The sequence below is a fragment of the Sporothrix brasiliensis genome (assembly GCF_000820605.1).
Source record: "Sporothrix brasiliensis 5110 chromosome Unknown Cont17, whole genome shotgun sequence".
Taxonomy (NCBI): Eukaryota; Fungi; Ascomycota; class Sordariomycetes; order Ophiostomatales; family Ophiostomataceae; genus Sporothrix; species Sporothrix brasiliensis.
The window spans coordinates 1,889,303-1,905,433 of NW_024467136.1; the positions used below are offsets into that span (position 1 = coordinate 1,889,303).

The window sequence follows — 16,131 nt, forward strand, 5'->3', positions numbered from 1 at the left end:
TTCGCCGGCCCGACCGGTTGTTTAACGGACGAAAGGCAACTTTTATTTATCACGGAGCCTCATCAGAAAACGGGCGAGATAATAGACTGTGCTAATGTAGCATTCTATTGTCCTCACATTCCCACGAGGTTGGAAACACATGTCTCTTAGACCCTTCGCATCTTGAATATGCGGCAATTTTTGCTTCAAAATATGCCAGAGAACAAAGTCAAACAAAAATTAAAAATTAAAAAAAAAATAACACGCAAGGGCAATTACTAGTATTGGATTCCACGTGAACATTGTTTCCTCAAATATGATTCTTGTGACTAGACCCTTTTAGTGTTGCTTTTATCCCCCATCATCCACTTCTCTCTATCGTAGGAGTCTCGCCCCGAGTTTGCAACATCTTTTGGGGCTATTATTTGCACATTCAAGAATGCGAGAACTACGGTTACCCCTTTCTTGTTGTCACGTATCCACCTCGTACGACAGACTTCTGTAAAATTACGGATAACCACTCTGCGGAGTCTGGTCCACATTGTAGCCGTTCCCCAGAGAAAAGGCTCGGCTGCTTACAACCTTATGCCATTTTATATACGGCTAACGGTATCGCCATTCGAGGCCCGGATCAGTATGCTTACAACTTACGAGATGCTTATTCAGTAAGGACATGTTTCCAGTTCTTTGGCCCCAGTATCGAGCAGCTTCCTGACTTTGCAAGTGTTCGTCTCATGACGAAGATTAGCTAGCTACTCGTTTTAATCAATACTCAATTCCAGCTCTCTTTTTTTAGGTCTAGTTTCCCGTACTTTGGTACCGCTCCTTTATTTCTGGAGTTTTCAATGTGGGCCTTCGCCATACACTCTTGAGGCTATACTTTTAAGCGTGCCAGATTTTGGTAACTGATCGATGTGCTTCTACGATTAACTTTAAGCTTCAAAGTCTCCTGGCTCGCCACCTTTCAATGAAACACAACACCAATGTTTTGCACCTTGGCAGCTCACACTTCATTGAATTTTTAATAGATATTTTACTGCCCTGCACGTTTTCAACCGATTTTAGCAGTTTTCTCACGATATTTACAAACTTACTTGGGGTTCACAACTTTTAGGCTTCTAGAATATTACCTACATTCAGCATTTCTTGGCTGGTTCTTTAGAACTCTCATTTCGTCCTCTCATATTCACTTCTCATTCCTTCTTTTATCATCTTTACAAAAATGAAGTTTTTGTGTTTACCAGGCGCCTACGGAAGTGCAGATGTAAGAAGTCCATTTTCCTGTTTAGTATTTTGAACTGATGCACTGACTGAACCATCAGAAATTCCAAGTTCAACTAGGTAAGAAAAGTCCTCAATCAAAAAAAAAAAAAAAAAAAAAAAAAAAACAAGCAGCAGCAACAAAGTATCGCATGTCCTAACACTATCAGCCCCTATTGTCAAGGAGCTCACCGAGGACGGTACGGCCATCTTCCACTTCATCGAAGGTCCCTGTGTGGCCGAGCCACCAAAAGGCTTCGAGGACTACTTTGGCAACCCGCCGTACTTTCGGTTTATCGAACCCGATGAGGTCGGCAAGACCGATGACGACGATGTTCTGTCGCGTATTCGCGACTTCCCGGACTGCGAGACGCCGGAGGACACGATGCGCGAACTGATGAAGGAAGGCGTGGCCACGACTCACAAGAGCACCGACAACGCGCTCAAGTTCCTGCTCAAGATTATGAAGGAGCGCGGTCCTTTTGAAGGCATCATTGGCTACTCGGAGGGCGCGACCGTGGCCGCGACCCTTTTGTTGCACGAGCAGCGGCGCTTCCAAAAAGAGGGCATTGCGCCCATGTTCAAGTACGCCATCTTCTTTGCCGGATGGCCGCCTGTGGACCCGACGACACACGCCATGATTCTTAGCGACGAGACAGACGAAGTCATTGAGATCCCCACGTGCCACATCAGTGAGTCTTCCCGTTCGCCTTTTGTTATAACAGTACGCCGCTGACGCAAAATAGTTGGCTCGTTGGATCCTTACCTCCATGGCTCCATGGCCCTTTACAATGTCTGCGACGCCGATACGGCGTATCTCTTTGACCATGCCAAAGGCCACACGCTACCTCGCGACAAGGACACGGTCAAGGAGCTTGGCGACGTGGTCCGCAAAGCCATCGAAGACTACGACATTGGCGAGTAAGCACAGCTGTTTCGTTTCACCGCTGCGGTTTCGGAGGTCGTCCGCCGAGAAACGAAAACAGAACCAAAACAGAAACAAACAACGTAGAAGCAAATCACAGAGAGCAATGCTTGTCGTGCATAAACGTTGACTTTGGCCGTTGATAAATTTTTGTTGGTAATTGGCATGCATAGCAATATAGAAAATAAAGTACACGATAGTCTCCTATAGTTCCATTATATTCCGACTGTTCTCCGTCTTCTTTTATATACCCTCCCTATATAGTGGTCAATCCGGACCTCTGAGATATTTTTGGATAAGGTCAATGCTTTCCCATATATATCGACCTATTTTTATATCCCGTCGTCTCGTTATGTCGCCGACAAGTGATGGTGGATCCACCTTGTTCCCCGTCCTGCTCATAAATCCATCACATTTCCGTCACAAACCGCCCCAATCTGTTTTCACAGACCCAAATTCTCTCCCTCTCGCACGCTAGTGTGCCTTATGGACACTGCCAACGAATTGGAAGAGCGAACCCTTCTTTTTGGAACAATGTCGGCCATTTCCAAATTCTCTCGATATAGTCTGGAATGGGAAGCCTTTTCTCCTTTCCCCCGACACCTTGCCTAATTCAAAGGCAAATCTCTATCAAACGGCCGCCGTAATCTTCGGCCACTATCTCTATCATCGCGATTTCTCTCGCTGTCTGGCAACTTCAAGCGGCCCTCCATCTCGCCACAATCTATTGCACTCTGCAGTGGCCACTCTATTTCTATTTTTGTTGCTTATGAGTACAGAGATGGCTACAGCTTCTCTTAAAATAGAAGCTGCGGCCGAAGATTCCGGGTTTTGGGCGCAAGCCATCAGCCGCCAACAGTCGAGCACTTTATAGAAAAATTGGCTCTCTTCCTCACCGCGGCTGCCGTATTCCAGTACCGAGACGAAGGACAACTGACTGAGAAGTCTCTTTGGCTCCCAAACAACCAGCTTCAGCTCATATAAAATATCGATGGGGAAAGAGGTCGTGTTGTAGGTGGGACATATGTCGTTTATGTGATCAAGTACTGTTAAGTCATGTGATCTTTATTTACTTTCCTGGCCACCAAATTTGTCGTACGCCGAAACGCAGATCTACCAGATCAAGTATGGGAGAAATAGAAGCAACTTTTCTTTCTATATCGACCTCAATTGAAGAGTAGTCGCCGTAGCAGAGACTGGCCATTGACCTCACTACTTGATATAAATCATAAGGGCACGCCATAGACTCGGTGAATATGAGAAACAACACAATTCATTGATTGGCTAATTATACCACCTGGTATGATCCGCCGGCCTATCAATTGTTTCTTGTTTGACGACAATATACGACTTATATTACAATTGCCATTCAGGCTGCATGCCATTCTGGCCCCGCCTACCTTCTACCTACCTGCGAACAAACCCTGTGCCTTGCATTATCTGTGCCGTTATCGACCGTTTTTTACCCGTGGAAAATAATGTGCTGATTTGTTTATTTTGTGGCTCAACATATATCTCTTTTAAACTAAGGGGAGACCAATGGAGGAGCTCTTCTCCAATAACTTGTATATATTGTAGAATGCACCGAGCACGGCATTGTTTGTTATCTCGTCAACTAAACGGTGTAACTCCAGGAATTCTTGGCGCAGTCTTCAGCGAAGCAGCAGACTTCAAACTCCTTCGGTCCCGCACGGATCGCCTTTTTTGTTTTCTTGAACCGGGCTTGCCAATGTTTCTTATGCCAACAAAGTGCGACGAACGCCCGAGACGGCGATATGATGAGGCTCGCCCGACATGTATAGTCCTCTTCAGATAAGAGGATAAATAAGGAGGTACAAAAATAGGACCTCGTCATATATCGTCACATATCTTCCTATACCATTCCATCCCTGCCATGGGATGAAAGTCCTCCCACTTATTTAACCTCTGTTCCTGCGCCAAGACACCGATTAACAATAGCCGCCATCGGTCCATGTTCTAGAAGGATGTCCACCGTCGAGCCTTTCTGTCATGAGCAGTGGCCGTCGGTTATCTTCAGTTTGCGGGAGTCCACTTGGCAAACGCCTGCGCACCGGCAGATGGGCCTTTATAGATTGCAGCCGGAACACGGGATGTGGACTCCGGCCAAGGAGGTGCTCGTGCCCGCATTCGCCCAGTCGCAGCCGAAGTATGGCCTTGCCACTTGTCAGCCTGGGGCAGAAGGCGACGAGCATTTTCGGCTCATTTCTTTGGCAGCCTGTCTATATCGATTCTCGCTTCTGTCTTGGCCAGTCTGCTGGAATATGTTCAGTTATTCCGTGGCATCCGGAAGCGTCTTCTTTGTACTTCCTTGAAGCGATTGGCCAGGGCTCATACCAGAGGCCATGTAATAGGCAGTTTGTAGCTATCTCAGTCTTGGTCAAATCTCACAGCTTCAGTCTTAGCTCTGTTTCCTTCGGTCGCCTTGAAAGTGCCAGTGTCTCCTTATGGTATGCAATTTCCAGCAGGTAAAGTCATGCGCACATTCTGCGGCGTGCTGCCTTCCTCTCTCGACTGAATGTAGATATTTTTTAGAGGTTTGTGTATCATTGCCCACTTGAGCCTCATCTTTTCGCATCCGGTTCACGCTCACGTGTCGTGGCCGTGCTGCTTTCCACCACCGGCACGATGTCTACAACAGAAGATCAACAAGGGCTACAGGAGACTGGCATACCCGATGCATCACAGAGTCCCATTCCGACCCATACGCCGGAACCCATCCCCGAGGAAAGCTCAGAACAAAGTCCGGACCAGACCGTTCGTCTGGCGGCATCCAACACCACTCTATGGCCGTCGTACGCATCTGTCGGTAATGACAGCACTCATCAAAATGAATCTCAGGTCCTATCGTCCTGGACGTCTGCAGCCACCCTGCGCCCACAACCCCAAGATGGACAAGCCGAAACTGCCTCAAACGCAAAGCAACCGGCACAGCAACACCCTCTAGCGACCTCCACTGTTCCACCGCCAAATGTACCTCCGGTGCCGCCAACGACTGCTACGACCGGGGCCACAGCCGCACCGTCGGCATCTCGACCATCCTTCCTCCGCCGGCTAACAAAAACGACAAAGGCCGCTCCTGCCGTCGACCCTTTAGCCAATCCGTCCACCGACCAGAACGCCAAAAAGGCCCGTCCGTTTGGCATCAAGGCAGAGACCAAGACCAAGTTCCGCGATTTTTGGCGAATCTTCACGTACTCGACGTGGGCCGACCGCGTCCTGATTGTCCTGGCATCGCTTGCGTCCATCTGCACGGGCGTCACGATGCCGCTCATGAACGTGGTGTTTGGCCGCGTGTTTGGCTCCTTTAACGGCTACGACAAGCAGGGCAACGCCGTGGTCATGACGGAGGACATGTTCATGCACGAAATCGTGCAGTGCGTCTTGTACCTCGTGTACATTTTCGCGGCGCGCCTGGTGCTGGGCTACGTCGCCTACTTTGGCTTCCGGCTCAGCAGCCTGCGCATCTCCGCGGCGCTGCGGCTCGCGTACATGCGCGCGCTGCTGGCGCAGCCCGTGTCGACGCTGGACTGCCTGCCGCCGGGCACGACGGCGGCCGTCATCACGATCACGGCCAACACGCTGCAGCTGGGCATTTCCGAGAAGCTGTCGGGCTTCCTGCAGTCGGTGACGCTCGTCGTGGCGGCCCTGGTCGTGTCGTTTCTGTACAGCTGGAAGCTGACGCTGGTGACGAGCAGCGGCATGGTGTTCATTGTCCTGGTGTACGCGGTGACGACGCCGATGTTGGTCAAGATTCTCAATCAAGTGCAGGACAGCGAGATCAAGGCAGCCACCGTGGCGAGCGAGATCTTTTCGTCCATCAGAATGGTGGCGGCGTGTGGTGCGGAAGAAAAAATGGCTGCACGATACGACGTGTGCGCCGACGAGTCGCGCAACCGAGGGAAGCGCATGTCGCCGGTCATTGCCCTGCAGCAGACGCCGGTTTTCTTTGCGATTTTTGCGTATGTGGCAATCCTTGCATCGTTCTGCCACTGTTGATATTGGACGGCGCTGACATCACACATAGAACCTTTGCCCTCGCCTTCTGGTTCTCACTCGATGAGTACATGAAGGGCGACATCCACAGCCCACAGACATTGATTGTGTGAGTGGTTGCATCCGTCATTATCTTTGCACGTCACCCCTCTAACTCTGCCTCAGCGTCCTCTTCTCCGTCATGATGATGACGACGGCCATTGGTGGCATCACGACGCCTTTGTCGGGCGCTGCCCGTGCGGCCAGCGCCGCCACCATTTTCTATGCCATGATTGATGCGCCGGCGCCCGAATGCGGTGGATTTGGCGAAGGCACCCCTGAAGCCGAGGCGGCGACAAAGGGCGATCTCGTCCTTGAAAATGTGCACTTTTGCTACCCGCTCCGGCCGGACCTCAAGATCTTGGACGGCGTCGACGTGACCTTTCCAGCCGGCAAGATGACGGCGATTGTGGGTCCGTCGGGCTCGGGCAAGAGCACAATCGTGTCCCTGTTGGAGCGCTGGTACGAGCTCGACGAGCCCGGTGTGTTGACGACGTACGGACACCTGACAGTGGGCGGCGTGCGGCTGAGGGATCTGGACCGGCGCTGGTGGCGGACACAGGTCGGACTGGTGCAGCAGGAGCCATTTCTGTTCAACGACACGATCTTCAACAACGTGGCGCACGGCCTGGTGGGGACCAAGTGGGAGCGTGCAGACGATGCAGTCAAAAAGAGCATGGTCGAAACAGCCTGCCGCGAGGCGTATGCCGACGAATTTGTGGTGCGTCTGCCGCAGGGGTACGAGACGGTGGTGGGAGACGGCGGCGGTCTTAAGCTGAGCGGCGGCCAGCGGCAGCGGCTTGCCATTGCCCGAGCCATCATCAAACAGCCGGCCGTCTTGGTCCTGGACGAGGCCACGAGCGCCATTGATGTGCGCAGCGAGCAGATCGTGCAGGCGGCGCTGGACCGCGCGTCCAAAAACCGCACGACCATTACCATTGCCCACCGGCTGTCGACCGTCCGCAAAGCCGACAACATTGTGGTCCTGCGAAAAGGGCGCGTCGTCGAGCAGGGCACGCATTCTGAGCTGATGGCGCGCGGCGAGGGCGGTGCGTATCATGCGCTGGCGACGGCGCAGCAGCTCGTCCGGGAAAAGGTGGAGCAGCGGGCCGTCCCGCGGCCGACGTCCCGGCCCCGCCCGGGATCCAATGCCAGAACAGAAGCAGGATCGCGATCACAGTCGCACGACTCAAAGGAGAGAAAGAGCATGGACATCGTTGAGAAAGAGGCTGCCATACGTCCGGAGAGCGTCGTTGACATGGCCACAAGTTCAGCCAAGGAGAAAGACGACGCAGGCGCAGGCGTCCTCCAACCGCCACAAGCATCCTCCGCAGACGCCCCCAAAACGCCTTCTCCTTCCCAATCGCAAGGAAGCCGCAGCTTTTGGCGCAGCTTCGTGCTTCTCCTCCGCGAGCAGCGCGCGCTCTGGCCGTGGTACCTCGTCATGTTCGCGGGCGCCCTCGCCGCCGGCGCCAGCGCGCCCGTCCAGGCGTACCTGTTCGCTATGCTCATATCGCTCTTCGCGTTCCTCGGCAGCCCCGAGTGGCTGCACGCGCTCACCAACTTTTGGTGTCTCATGTTCACCGTGCTCGCCATCGCCGTGGGGTTGGCGTACTTCGCCCTGGGCTGGTCCGCCACCACCACCGCGTTCCACATCACCCACCACTACCGTCGCGCCTATCTGCGGAGCATGCTCGCCCAGCCCGTCGCTTTTTTTGACGAGGACGACCACAGCGCCGGCGCCCTGACCGCCCGCCTGGCGACCGATCCGACGCAGCTGCAGCAGCTGCTGGGCATGAACCTGGCCTTCGTGGCCATTTCGGTGCTCAATGTCATTGGATGCCTCAGCGTGAGTTTTGCCTTTGGCTGGAAGCTGACACTGGTCACCGTCTTGACGTCGATGCCGGTGCTGCTGGGCGCCGCGTTTGTGCGCCTGCGCTACGAACAGCAGTTTGAGAAGGCGAGCCAGGCCGTGTTCGCCGAAAGCGCGCAGTTTGCGACCGAAGCCGTGGGCGCGTTCCGAACGGTGGCCGCACTGACGCTCGAAGAATCCATTGGCGCGCGGTACGCCGCCCTCCTTCGAAACCACATCCGCGGCGCCCTCGTACAGTCGGGCGTGTCGACATTTGTGTTTGCGTTGAGTGACAGCATTGCGCTGCTGTGCATGGCGTTTGTTTTATGGTAAGAAAGGGGGACGGGTGGCCGCAGATGCTTCGCTTTGTACGGAAACGCTGGGGACCAGTGCACTAACATCGCTTACACGCAGGTACGGCGGTAAACTCATGGCCGACCGCGAGTATCAGTCGTTCCAATACGGTGAGTCCAGGCGGGGAAAGATAAAATCCTCAAGACAAGATGATGACTGCACGAATGCATGACTAACATGTTCAGTTGTGGTCTACATTGCCGTTTTGCAAGGCGGCATGGGTGCTGGCCAGTGGCTCAGTTTCGGACCAAGTAAGCTACGCTGCCTCGCTTCCCCATGTATCGTCTTCTTTCTTCTTCGCTCACGCAACAGACATTGCACAGGCTTCGGCGGCGGCCAACCGCATCATCGACCTCCGCCACACCGACGACGCCGACGGCCGTCTTGTTTCCTTGGACAATGGCGACTTGGGTGACGAGGACCAGGGCGTCAAGATTGAATTCCGCAATGTCTGGTTTCGTTATCCGACGCGAGACGCCCCGGTGCTCAATGGGCTCAACATGACAGTATGTCTATGTGCCGATCCCGCTGGATCCGATAGGATGTGCCCGGTTAACAAAAAAAATAGATTGAAAAGGGACAGTTTGCGGCCGTTGTGGGCTACTCGGGTTCCGGCAAGACGACCGTCGTCTCGCTCTTGGAAAGGTTTGTGGCTTTATCTCATGTCCGCCATCCATCCCTTTTGTCGTCTAACACTTTGTCTCAACAATTCCAGATTCTATCGCTACGCGTCCGGCGACATTCTCTACAACGGGCTCCCCATTGCCGATCTCGCACTGCACGACTACCGGCGAGACATCTCGCTCGTCGCCCAGGAGCCCAGTCTGTTTGACGGGACGCTGCGCGAGAACATTCTGCTGGGCATCGCCGACGACGCGGCTGACGACATGGACGCCCGCCTCCACGCGGCCTGCACCGACGCCGGCATCCACGACTTTATCCAGTCGCTGCCCGAGGGCTACGACACGGCCATTGGCAGCCGCGGCGTCGCGCTGTCGGGCGGCCAGAAGCAGCGCGTGTCCATTGCCCGGGCCCTCGTGCGCCGCCCGCGCCTCTTGCTGCTCGACGAAGCGACGTCGAACCTGGACGCCGAGACGGAGCGGCAGGTGCAGGCCGTGTTTGAGACGCGACAGTCGCGCTGCACCATGGTGGTTGTGGCGCACCGCCTGGCCACCGTGCAGCGGGCCGACGTCATCTTCGTGCTGGGCGACGGCCAAGTGCTGGAACAGGGGGACCACGCGAGCCTGCTGGCGCAGAGGGGCGTCTACTACCAAATGTGCCAGGCGCAGGCGCTGGACGGTTGAGACGGACAGCGGGAGTCGCAGGAATTCATGAAGCGCGCTCATTTTTGTTCTTTTAACGTTTTCAATGGCATGACGAACTCTATTAGATACACTTCTACTTCGCGCAGTCTAGCAGGGAATGACACCACGTCGTTGTGGTCGCGGGCTGTGACTTGTTCTTTTAAAAGGTGGTATGAGTGAACAGGAGAATAAGGAACAGTGAGAAGCATGAAGAAGCTGAAGCTGAAACTGAAACTGAAGACAAGCCGGTAGGAGATGAGACGATAGGGAACAGAAAACAAAGCAAAAAAGACGACGGTCGAAAAAACATGTACAAGGACAGTATATATAAATAAATAAAAATTAAGGAAACGTGCAAGCGGATGGCACAAATGGCATGCAAAGTAGATGAAGAACCCCGACAGATGCAATAGGTAGGGATGAATAAAGTGAGATGAGAGATAGTTGGGTGGAGCGGAGATGACGGCTGTCAGAGTCGTGCAATTACTCCTTCTTGACCTTGGTGGTCTTGGGCTTCTTCGGCACACGCGTCAGCCAGTAGATGAACAGCGCGCCACAGATGTTGAAGGCGATGTAGGCCCAGAGGATGCCAAAGTTGCGCCAGCGGTCCGAGTAGAACGACTGCACGCCGGCCAGCGCCTGGTTGGTGAACTTGATGGAGCAGAAGTTGCAGCCGGACGTCGCGGACTCGTTGGTCAGGTAGCCGCCGGCGGTGGCCATGTAGGCCTCCATGTACTCGAAGCAGGTCTGGCCCGACGGCGGGTCGAACGTCAAGAACTCGTTGGCGGCGCAGTGGACCTCGGTGTTGGCGACACCGACCGCCAGCATGGCGGAGACCAGGTACGTAAACGGCGACAGGCGGTACATGAAGATCCAGAAGCGAGGCATGGTGTCGGGGGTCGACAGGACACCACAGAAAATCAGGCACAGGCTGAACAGCAGGTTGGCAATGTTACCGCCGGCCTCGGCCGTTTCGAAGCCAGCAATGATCATGTCCGTGAACGTCGACGTGAAGAGCAAAAACAGCCACAGCAGCAAGAACATGAGCGCGCCACGCTCGGCGGTCTGGCCGGCCGCCGCCGCGTTGGCGTTGAGGCCGATCGGGTAGTACCAGCAGACAAACATCAGGACGGCCATCAGCGTGTTCCACGGCAGCTCGACAATGATCTGCGAGACCATGAAGACGCGCCAGCTGTAGACCTTGGAGGGGCGCTCGCGCACTTCGTAGAGCGAGCGCTGGATGACGAAATGCGGCATGGTCTGCTGGACGAGCTGGCCAAAGACGGTGAGCAAGTTGAAGACGGAGAACATCTGGTTCTGGAAGCCTTGGATCGTGAGCGGCGCCTTGAAGAAGACGAAGCCAATGTAAATGGCGACCAGCACACACAGAGCCAGCTTGGAGTAGATGTAGGACGGCGTGCGCCAGTACTGCTGGAAGACGCGCTCAATGACCTCGCGGCACTGGGCCGGGAAGCTGGCGGCAAACTCGCGGTAGTCCGCCTTGCTGCGCTCGGCCTGCGGCGCCGGGTTGTCGTGCAGGGTCTGGAGCTCGGCACGGACGGCGGTGTACTCGGGGGACGTGCGCCAGGCCTGGAACCAGTCGATGTCGGTGTGGGTACCGGGGGCGGCACCAATGACCTCGAGCATCCACTCGGCCGGGTTGGCATCGGGCGGGCAGCGCTGGCCGGCCTGGCGCTCAAAGTAGCTGATCATGGTCTTGGAGTTCTCGCCAATGTCGCCAAAGTACACCGTCTTGCCGCCCTTGGCGAGGAAGAGCAGGCGGTCGAAGCGCTGGAAGAGCATGGCGGACGGCTGGTGGATGGTGCACAGAATGGCCTGGCCGCTCTTGGTGAGCTTCTCCAGCAGGTCGAGAATGGCCCACGACGTCTGCGAGTCGAGACCGGAGGTGGGCTCGTCGACGAACAGCAGCAGAGGCGGCTTCGCCGCCAGCTCCACGCCAATGGTCAGGCGCTTGCGCTGCTCCACGTTGAGGCCTTCGCCGGGGACACCGACAACTGCGTCGGCGTACTCCTGCATGTCGAGCAGCTTGATGACCTCGTCCACGTAGGCAATCTTCTCGGCGCGGGGAATGTGGGCAGGCTGGCGGAGCAGGGCAGAGAAGTTGAGGGCCTCGCGAACCGTGGTGGTCTGCAGATGCAGGTCCTGCTGCTGCACGTAGCCGGTCTTGCGCTGGAAGGACGTGTCGCGCTCGTGGCCGTCCACAAACATGTCACCCGTAATCACACCCATTGACGTACGGTCAGCGAGACAGTCCAGAAGCGTGGTCTTGCCGGCACCGGACACGCCCATGAGGGCGGTGAGGGTGCCGGGCTTCACCCAACCGTCGACGTGGTCCAGAATGCGGCGGTCTTCTTTCTTGATCTTGACATTGTAGCAGACATCCTGCCAGTGGAACACAGAGGTCTGGCGCTGGAGGAAGCCGGCACCGGAACCGGCGCCCTCTTTGTCACTGCCGCTCTTCTCGTCGAGGTTCTTGTGGGCGGCGGCCACGGCAGGGCCCGAAACGCGGGTACCGGACTCGGCGTCGGCCTTGTGGCTCTCGGTGAAGCTGGCAGGCTTGTGGCCGCGGCGGAAGACGAGGACCTCGCCCCTGGACTTCTTCTCCGAGACAAGCTCGGCAGCAATCATATAGGTGGCAAAGAAGAAGATGATGAACACGATGATGATGCCAAAGTTCCGCCAGCGGTGCGAGGCGAAGTAGTGGAAGGACTGGTTGAGGTAGGCGTCGCCGTCGACGAAGGGCTGGCCAGTGACGGAGCCGACAGTGGCGCAGACGTGGTTGTTGCCAGAGACGTTTCCATAGCCGGCAATCGCCGGGCTGGGCACGTACGTATCGCAGGTGAACTGGCGGTTGCTGAACTCGTTGACCATGAGGGACTCGAACGCGTAGGCCAGCGGGTCAATGTAGTTCATCCAGCGACACCAACCCAGCATGTAGTCGATGGGGATGACGAAACCAGTGAAGACGATGAGGCCAAGAATAATGACCGCCGCGGGCACCATGGCCTGCGACAGGGTGCGCGAGGCGGAGGCGATGGTGCGGAAAATCATGGACATGGCTAGGACGGTGACGAAACTGATCAGCAGGTAGAAAAAGAACGGTCCTGGTTCTCGTCGCAGATGCGTCATGAAATAAAGGCCGAGGTTGAACGTGAGGCAATTCGCAATCTTGTACGGCATGTCGCACAACATGGAGGCGACAGCTTCGGCAGACGGGTGGTACAGGGCGTAGCGGGCGTGCTTTTCGACAATCGGGCGCTGGGCGTACAGGGTGAGAATTTCGAGGGCAGACGAGAAGGCATTCATGAGACAGGCAAAGAAGAGCAGGGCACCGCGCTGGTAGAAGCTGCTGGTGACCGGCTGCAGGTTGAAGAAGACGGACGCGATGATCAGGGACATGGCAAAGTTGCCCACCAGAGCACCAATGGTCAGACTGGGGTCACCGACGAGGCGCTTGAAGCCGCGCCACAGGCACAGGCGGACCTGCTGGGTGTAGGACAGCGTGAAGGGGCTGCCGGCGCGCTGCAGCTTGGCCTGCTGGGCGCGCCTGGAGGCGCGGAAGGCCGCCGCGTCGGGGCCGTCGATGGGGTGCGACGTCTTGTAGTCCTCAATGTCGGCCTGGAGGGCGCGGTACTCGGCGCTGTTGCGCCAGCACGCGGCAAACTCGTCCGGTGTGCGCGGGGCGCGGCCCTCGAAACCAGGACGCACAATGCGCTCCTGGGGCGAGGTCATGGAGGTGAGGAAGTCGGGCGTCGTGGCACGAGCCGGGCACTCGAAGCCCAAGTTGACAAAGTACTGGCGAGCGGCGCCGGTGGGGCCGAAGTAGATCTGGCGACCCTCGTACAGAACGGTAGCCTTGTCGAAGAGGTCGTAGGCGCTCTGCGGCGACTGGTAGATGGAGACAATGGCGGTGCTGCCAAACAGCTCCGTCTGGGTGCGCAGGGTGCGGCAGAACTCGATGGCGTTGGCCGAGTCCAGGCCGCGGGTGCTGTTGTCCCAGCACTGCAGAGGCGCGCCGGACAGAGCCGCTTCGGCAATCGTGACACGCTTGCGCTCGCCGCCCGAGACACCACGGACGTACTCGTTGCCGACGCGAGTATTGATGGTGTGGGAGATGCCGAACATGGCCATGACGACGTCGCGCAGGTGCTCGGCGAACATGTTCTTGTGGATGCCCTCGGGCATGGTGCGCGGGGCGCGGGCGCGCGCAGCAAACGTCAGCGTGTCGCCAACAGACAGCTGGGGAAAGTGCACGTCGACCTCGGCCGTGTAGATGGCCTCGCCGCGGTGGCGGGTGTGCATCTCCTTGGCGGACATGCCCTGGTAGTTGAAGTACGACTTGTCGTCGACAAAAATGCCGTTCATCTCGCCGGCAATGGACTTGAGCGTGGTCGTGCAGCCGGCACCGGGAGGGCCGAGCACGACAAGCATCTCGCCCTTGCGGACCACGCCGTCGAAGTTGCGCAGAATGTCGATGCGGCGCTGGCCGCCACCGACGAGACGGCGCGCCAGGCCAGCCAGCTCCAGCCAGACGTTGAAAACATCCTTTTGGTAGTCCGTGGGCTTGCCGTAGCCGTAGACGTTCATGTTCTGGAAACAGACACCCGAGGTGCGGAACTGGTGGCCGTCCCGGGAGACCATGTCGACGACGGCCTTGGCCCAGGTGCGGCCGTTGAAGTTGTCGCTGGCCGGGTTGAGCGGCGAGTTGGGGTCCGACGACTCCAAAAAGACGTTGTGGCCGCCCGCGACAGCAGCCGAGGCTTGGGACTGGCGCGTGTACTGGCGGGCAAGCGACTGGACAGCGCTGTTGCGGCGCTCCATCTCGGCGTTGGCCTCGTGGTCCTCGGACTCCTCGTCGTCTTCGTCCCCATTGGCGCGTCCACCAGCGGCCACCGGCGGGGATGTCTCCTGGCCGGTGTCTTTGTCGGCGGCAAAGCCCACATCGCCGGTCTCGGTCACGGATGTGGATTGCGTGCCGGCGTCGTCGATGCCGGTCGCGCCAGGCACAACAGGCTCCGTTCCGACATTGGCCTCGTCGTCCTGTGTACGGCGGCGGCCGAGAGGCACGCCGCCGGTCTGGGCTGTGTGGTCGTAGCTCCCGAAGGAGCCCGTGCCCATAAACGACATGGTGATCTACTTAGAGGGCAGGCAAGGGCTGAGAGTTGTTGTCGTACACTCCTTGTCAATGCCGTAGTATTTGTCGTATTTGTCGTAGTTGTCGCAGTTGTCGCAGTTGTCGCAGTTGTCGCAGTTGTCGCAGTTGTCGCAGTTGCCGTTTGGTTTGACAGAATGGCACGCTTCTCTCCCTTCTCCTTGTGGATTCGAACACAAGACAAAAAGGATGTTCGACAATTGGGGAACCAAGGCAAGGAAGGGGCCGAGGAAAGATTAAATGGAACAAAGGAAAAGAAAGGGAACGGGGATAACCAAAACTAAGGAATAAAATAGGGACCAAAAAACAATAGCCCAGAAACACAGCCCGGGGGAACAGCAGGCAATGGCCCCGGAGAGTTAAGAAAATAAAGACTGTGATGTCGAACCCGAACACGAAGGGGTAGGGTTGTCTAGTAAACCCCGAGCCCGAGACAGTGGTGCGCTGGTGGGAGGCGAGCAAAAGAAATCTCGAGCCAAGAAGAAAGGGGAAAGAGGCCGTAGGAGGGCCAAGGACACAGCACCAAGCACCAGCTAGGCAATGCCACAGACGAATCGCGGTACACGCCAGCCAAGACGCGGCGATAAGTACGGAGTACCTTGACCACAGCAGCTGGTGTGGGATGGGGTGTACGCGAGAGCAACGGGATTAAGAAAGAAAGAAAGAAAGAAAAAAGGATCAGAGGCGACGGATTTTCGAAGTCCTTCAGGTGGCAGGCGGCCTGCTCACGGGCACGAGACGGGCAGGAACGATGCCGGAAGGAGCGAGCGACAGGAACCACGCCAGCAACGTATTGCTAGCACAGAAGCCTAAATCTCTCTCTGGCTTGGGGAGAAAACAACGGCTGTAGATACTATCTGCTCGTCCTATCCCATTCGCGACAGAATTGCAGGGTGTGCACGCGAGGTGGTATTGTTTGGCGCGATGCTTTGGTGTCTTTCCGGCATGCGACTTTGTTTTGTAGGGGGTAATACATTGTACGGTCCTTCCTTTTCTAATATGGATAACTTTCGTTGCCCAATAAGGCAAGAGCTTGTAAATGCCAACAACGCAAGTACAGCGTCCAGAGGAGCCCTGAATCGCTCACTACTGTCGTAAGCGAGCCAGTGGGGACAAGAGCTGCGCAGATTCGGCGCTGACCCGTTCTTTATTTTCTCGGTTGAAAAAATCAAACCTAAAACAAATAATTCGTACGCGGCTCCACCAAGCGGACTCCAAGAAGAGCCCGACG

The 16,131-nt window shown here is 56.3% G+C and overlaps 3 protein-coding genes across 3 annotated transcripts; 2 read left to right on the forward strand and 1 right to left on the reverse strand.

Annotated features, from left to right (window-relative positions):
• Positions 1–1,201: 1,201 nt before the first annotated feature.
• Positions 1,202–2,164, forward strand: SPBR_03073 (uncharacterized protein; the record flags this gene model as incomplete). Its single annotated transcript, XM_040761376.1, has 4 exons — positions 1,202–1,243; positions 1,302–1,320; positions 1,410–1,931; positions 1,986–2,164. 4 exons carry the CDS (start codon positions 1,202–1,204, stop codon positions 2,162–2,164), a joined length of 762 nt encoding a protein of 253 aa, XP_040620558.1.
• A 2,646-nt stretch (positions 2,165–4,810) lies between these two features.
• On the forward strand, positions 4,811–9,727 carry SPBR_02183 (ABC multidrug transporter; the record flags this gene model as incomplete). Its single annotated transcript, XM_040760486.1, has 8 exons — positions 4,811–6,144; positions 6,210–6,287; positions 6,344–8,398; positions 8,484–8,533; positions 8,609–8,674; positions 8,736–8,929; positions 8,992–9,068; positions 9,139–9,727. 8 exons carry the CDS (start codon positions 4,811–4,813, stop codon positions 9,725–9,727), a joined length of 4,443 nt encoding a protein of 1,480 aa, XP_040620559.1.
• Positions 9,728–10,210: 483 nt separating this feature from the next.
• On the reverse strand, positions 10,211–14,875 carry SPBR_02187 (ABC transporter CDR4; the record flags this gene model as incomplete). The annotated part of the gene is made up of 1 exon (XM_040760490.1): positions 10,211–14,875. The coding sequence occupies one exon, from the start codon at positions 14,873–14,875 to the stop codon at positions 10,211–10,213; it is 4,665 nt and encodes a 1,554-aa protein (XP_040620560.1).
• Between the last annotated feature and the right edge of the window lie 1,256 nt (positions 14,876–16,131).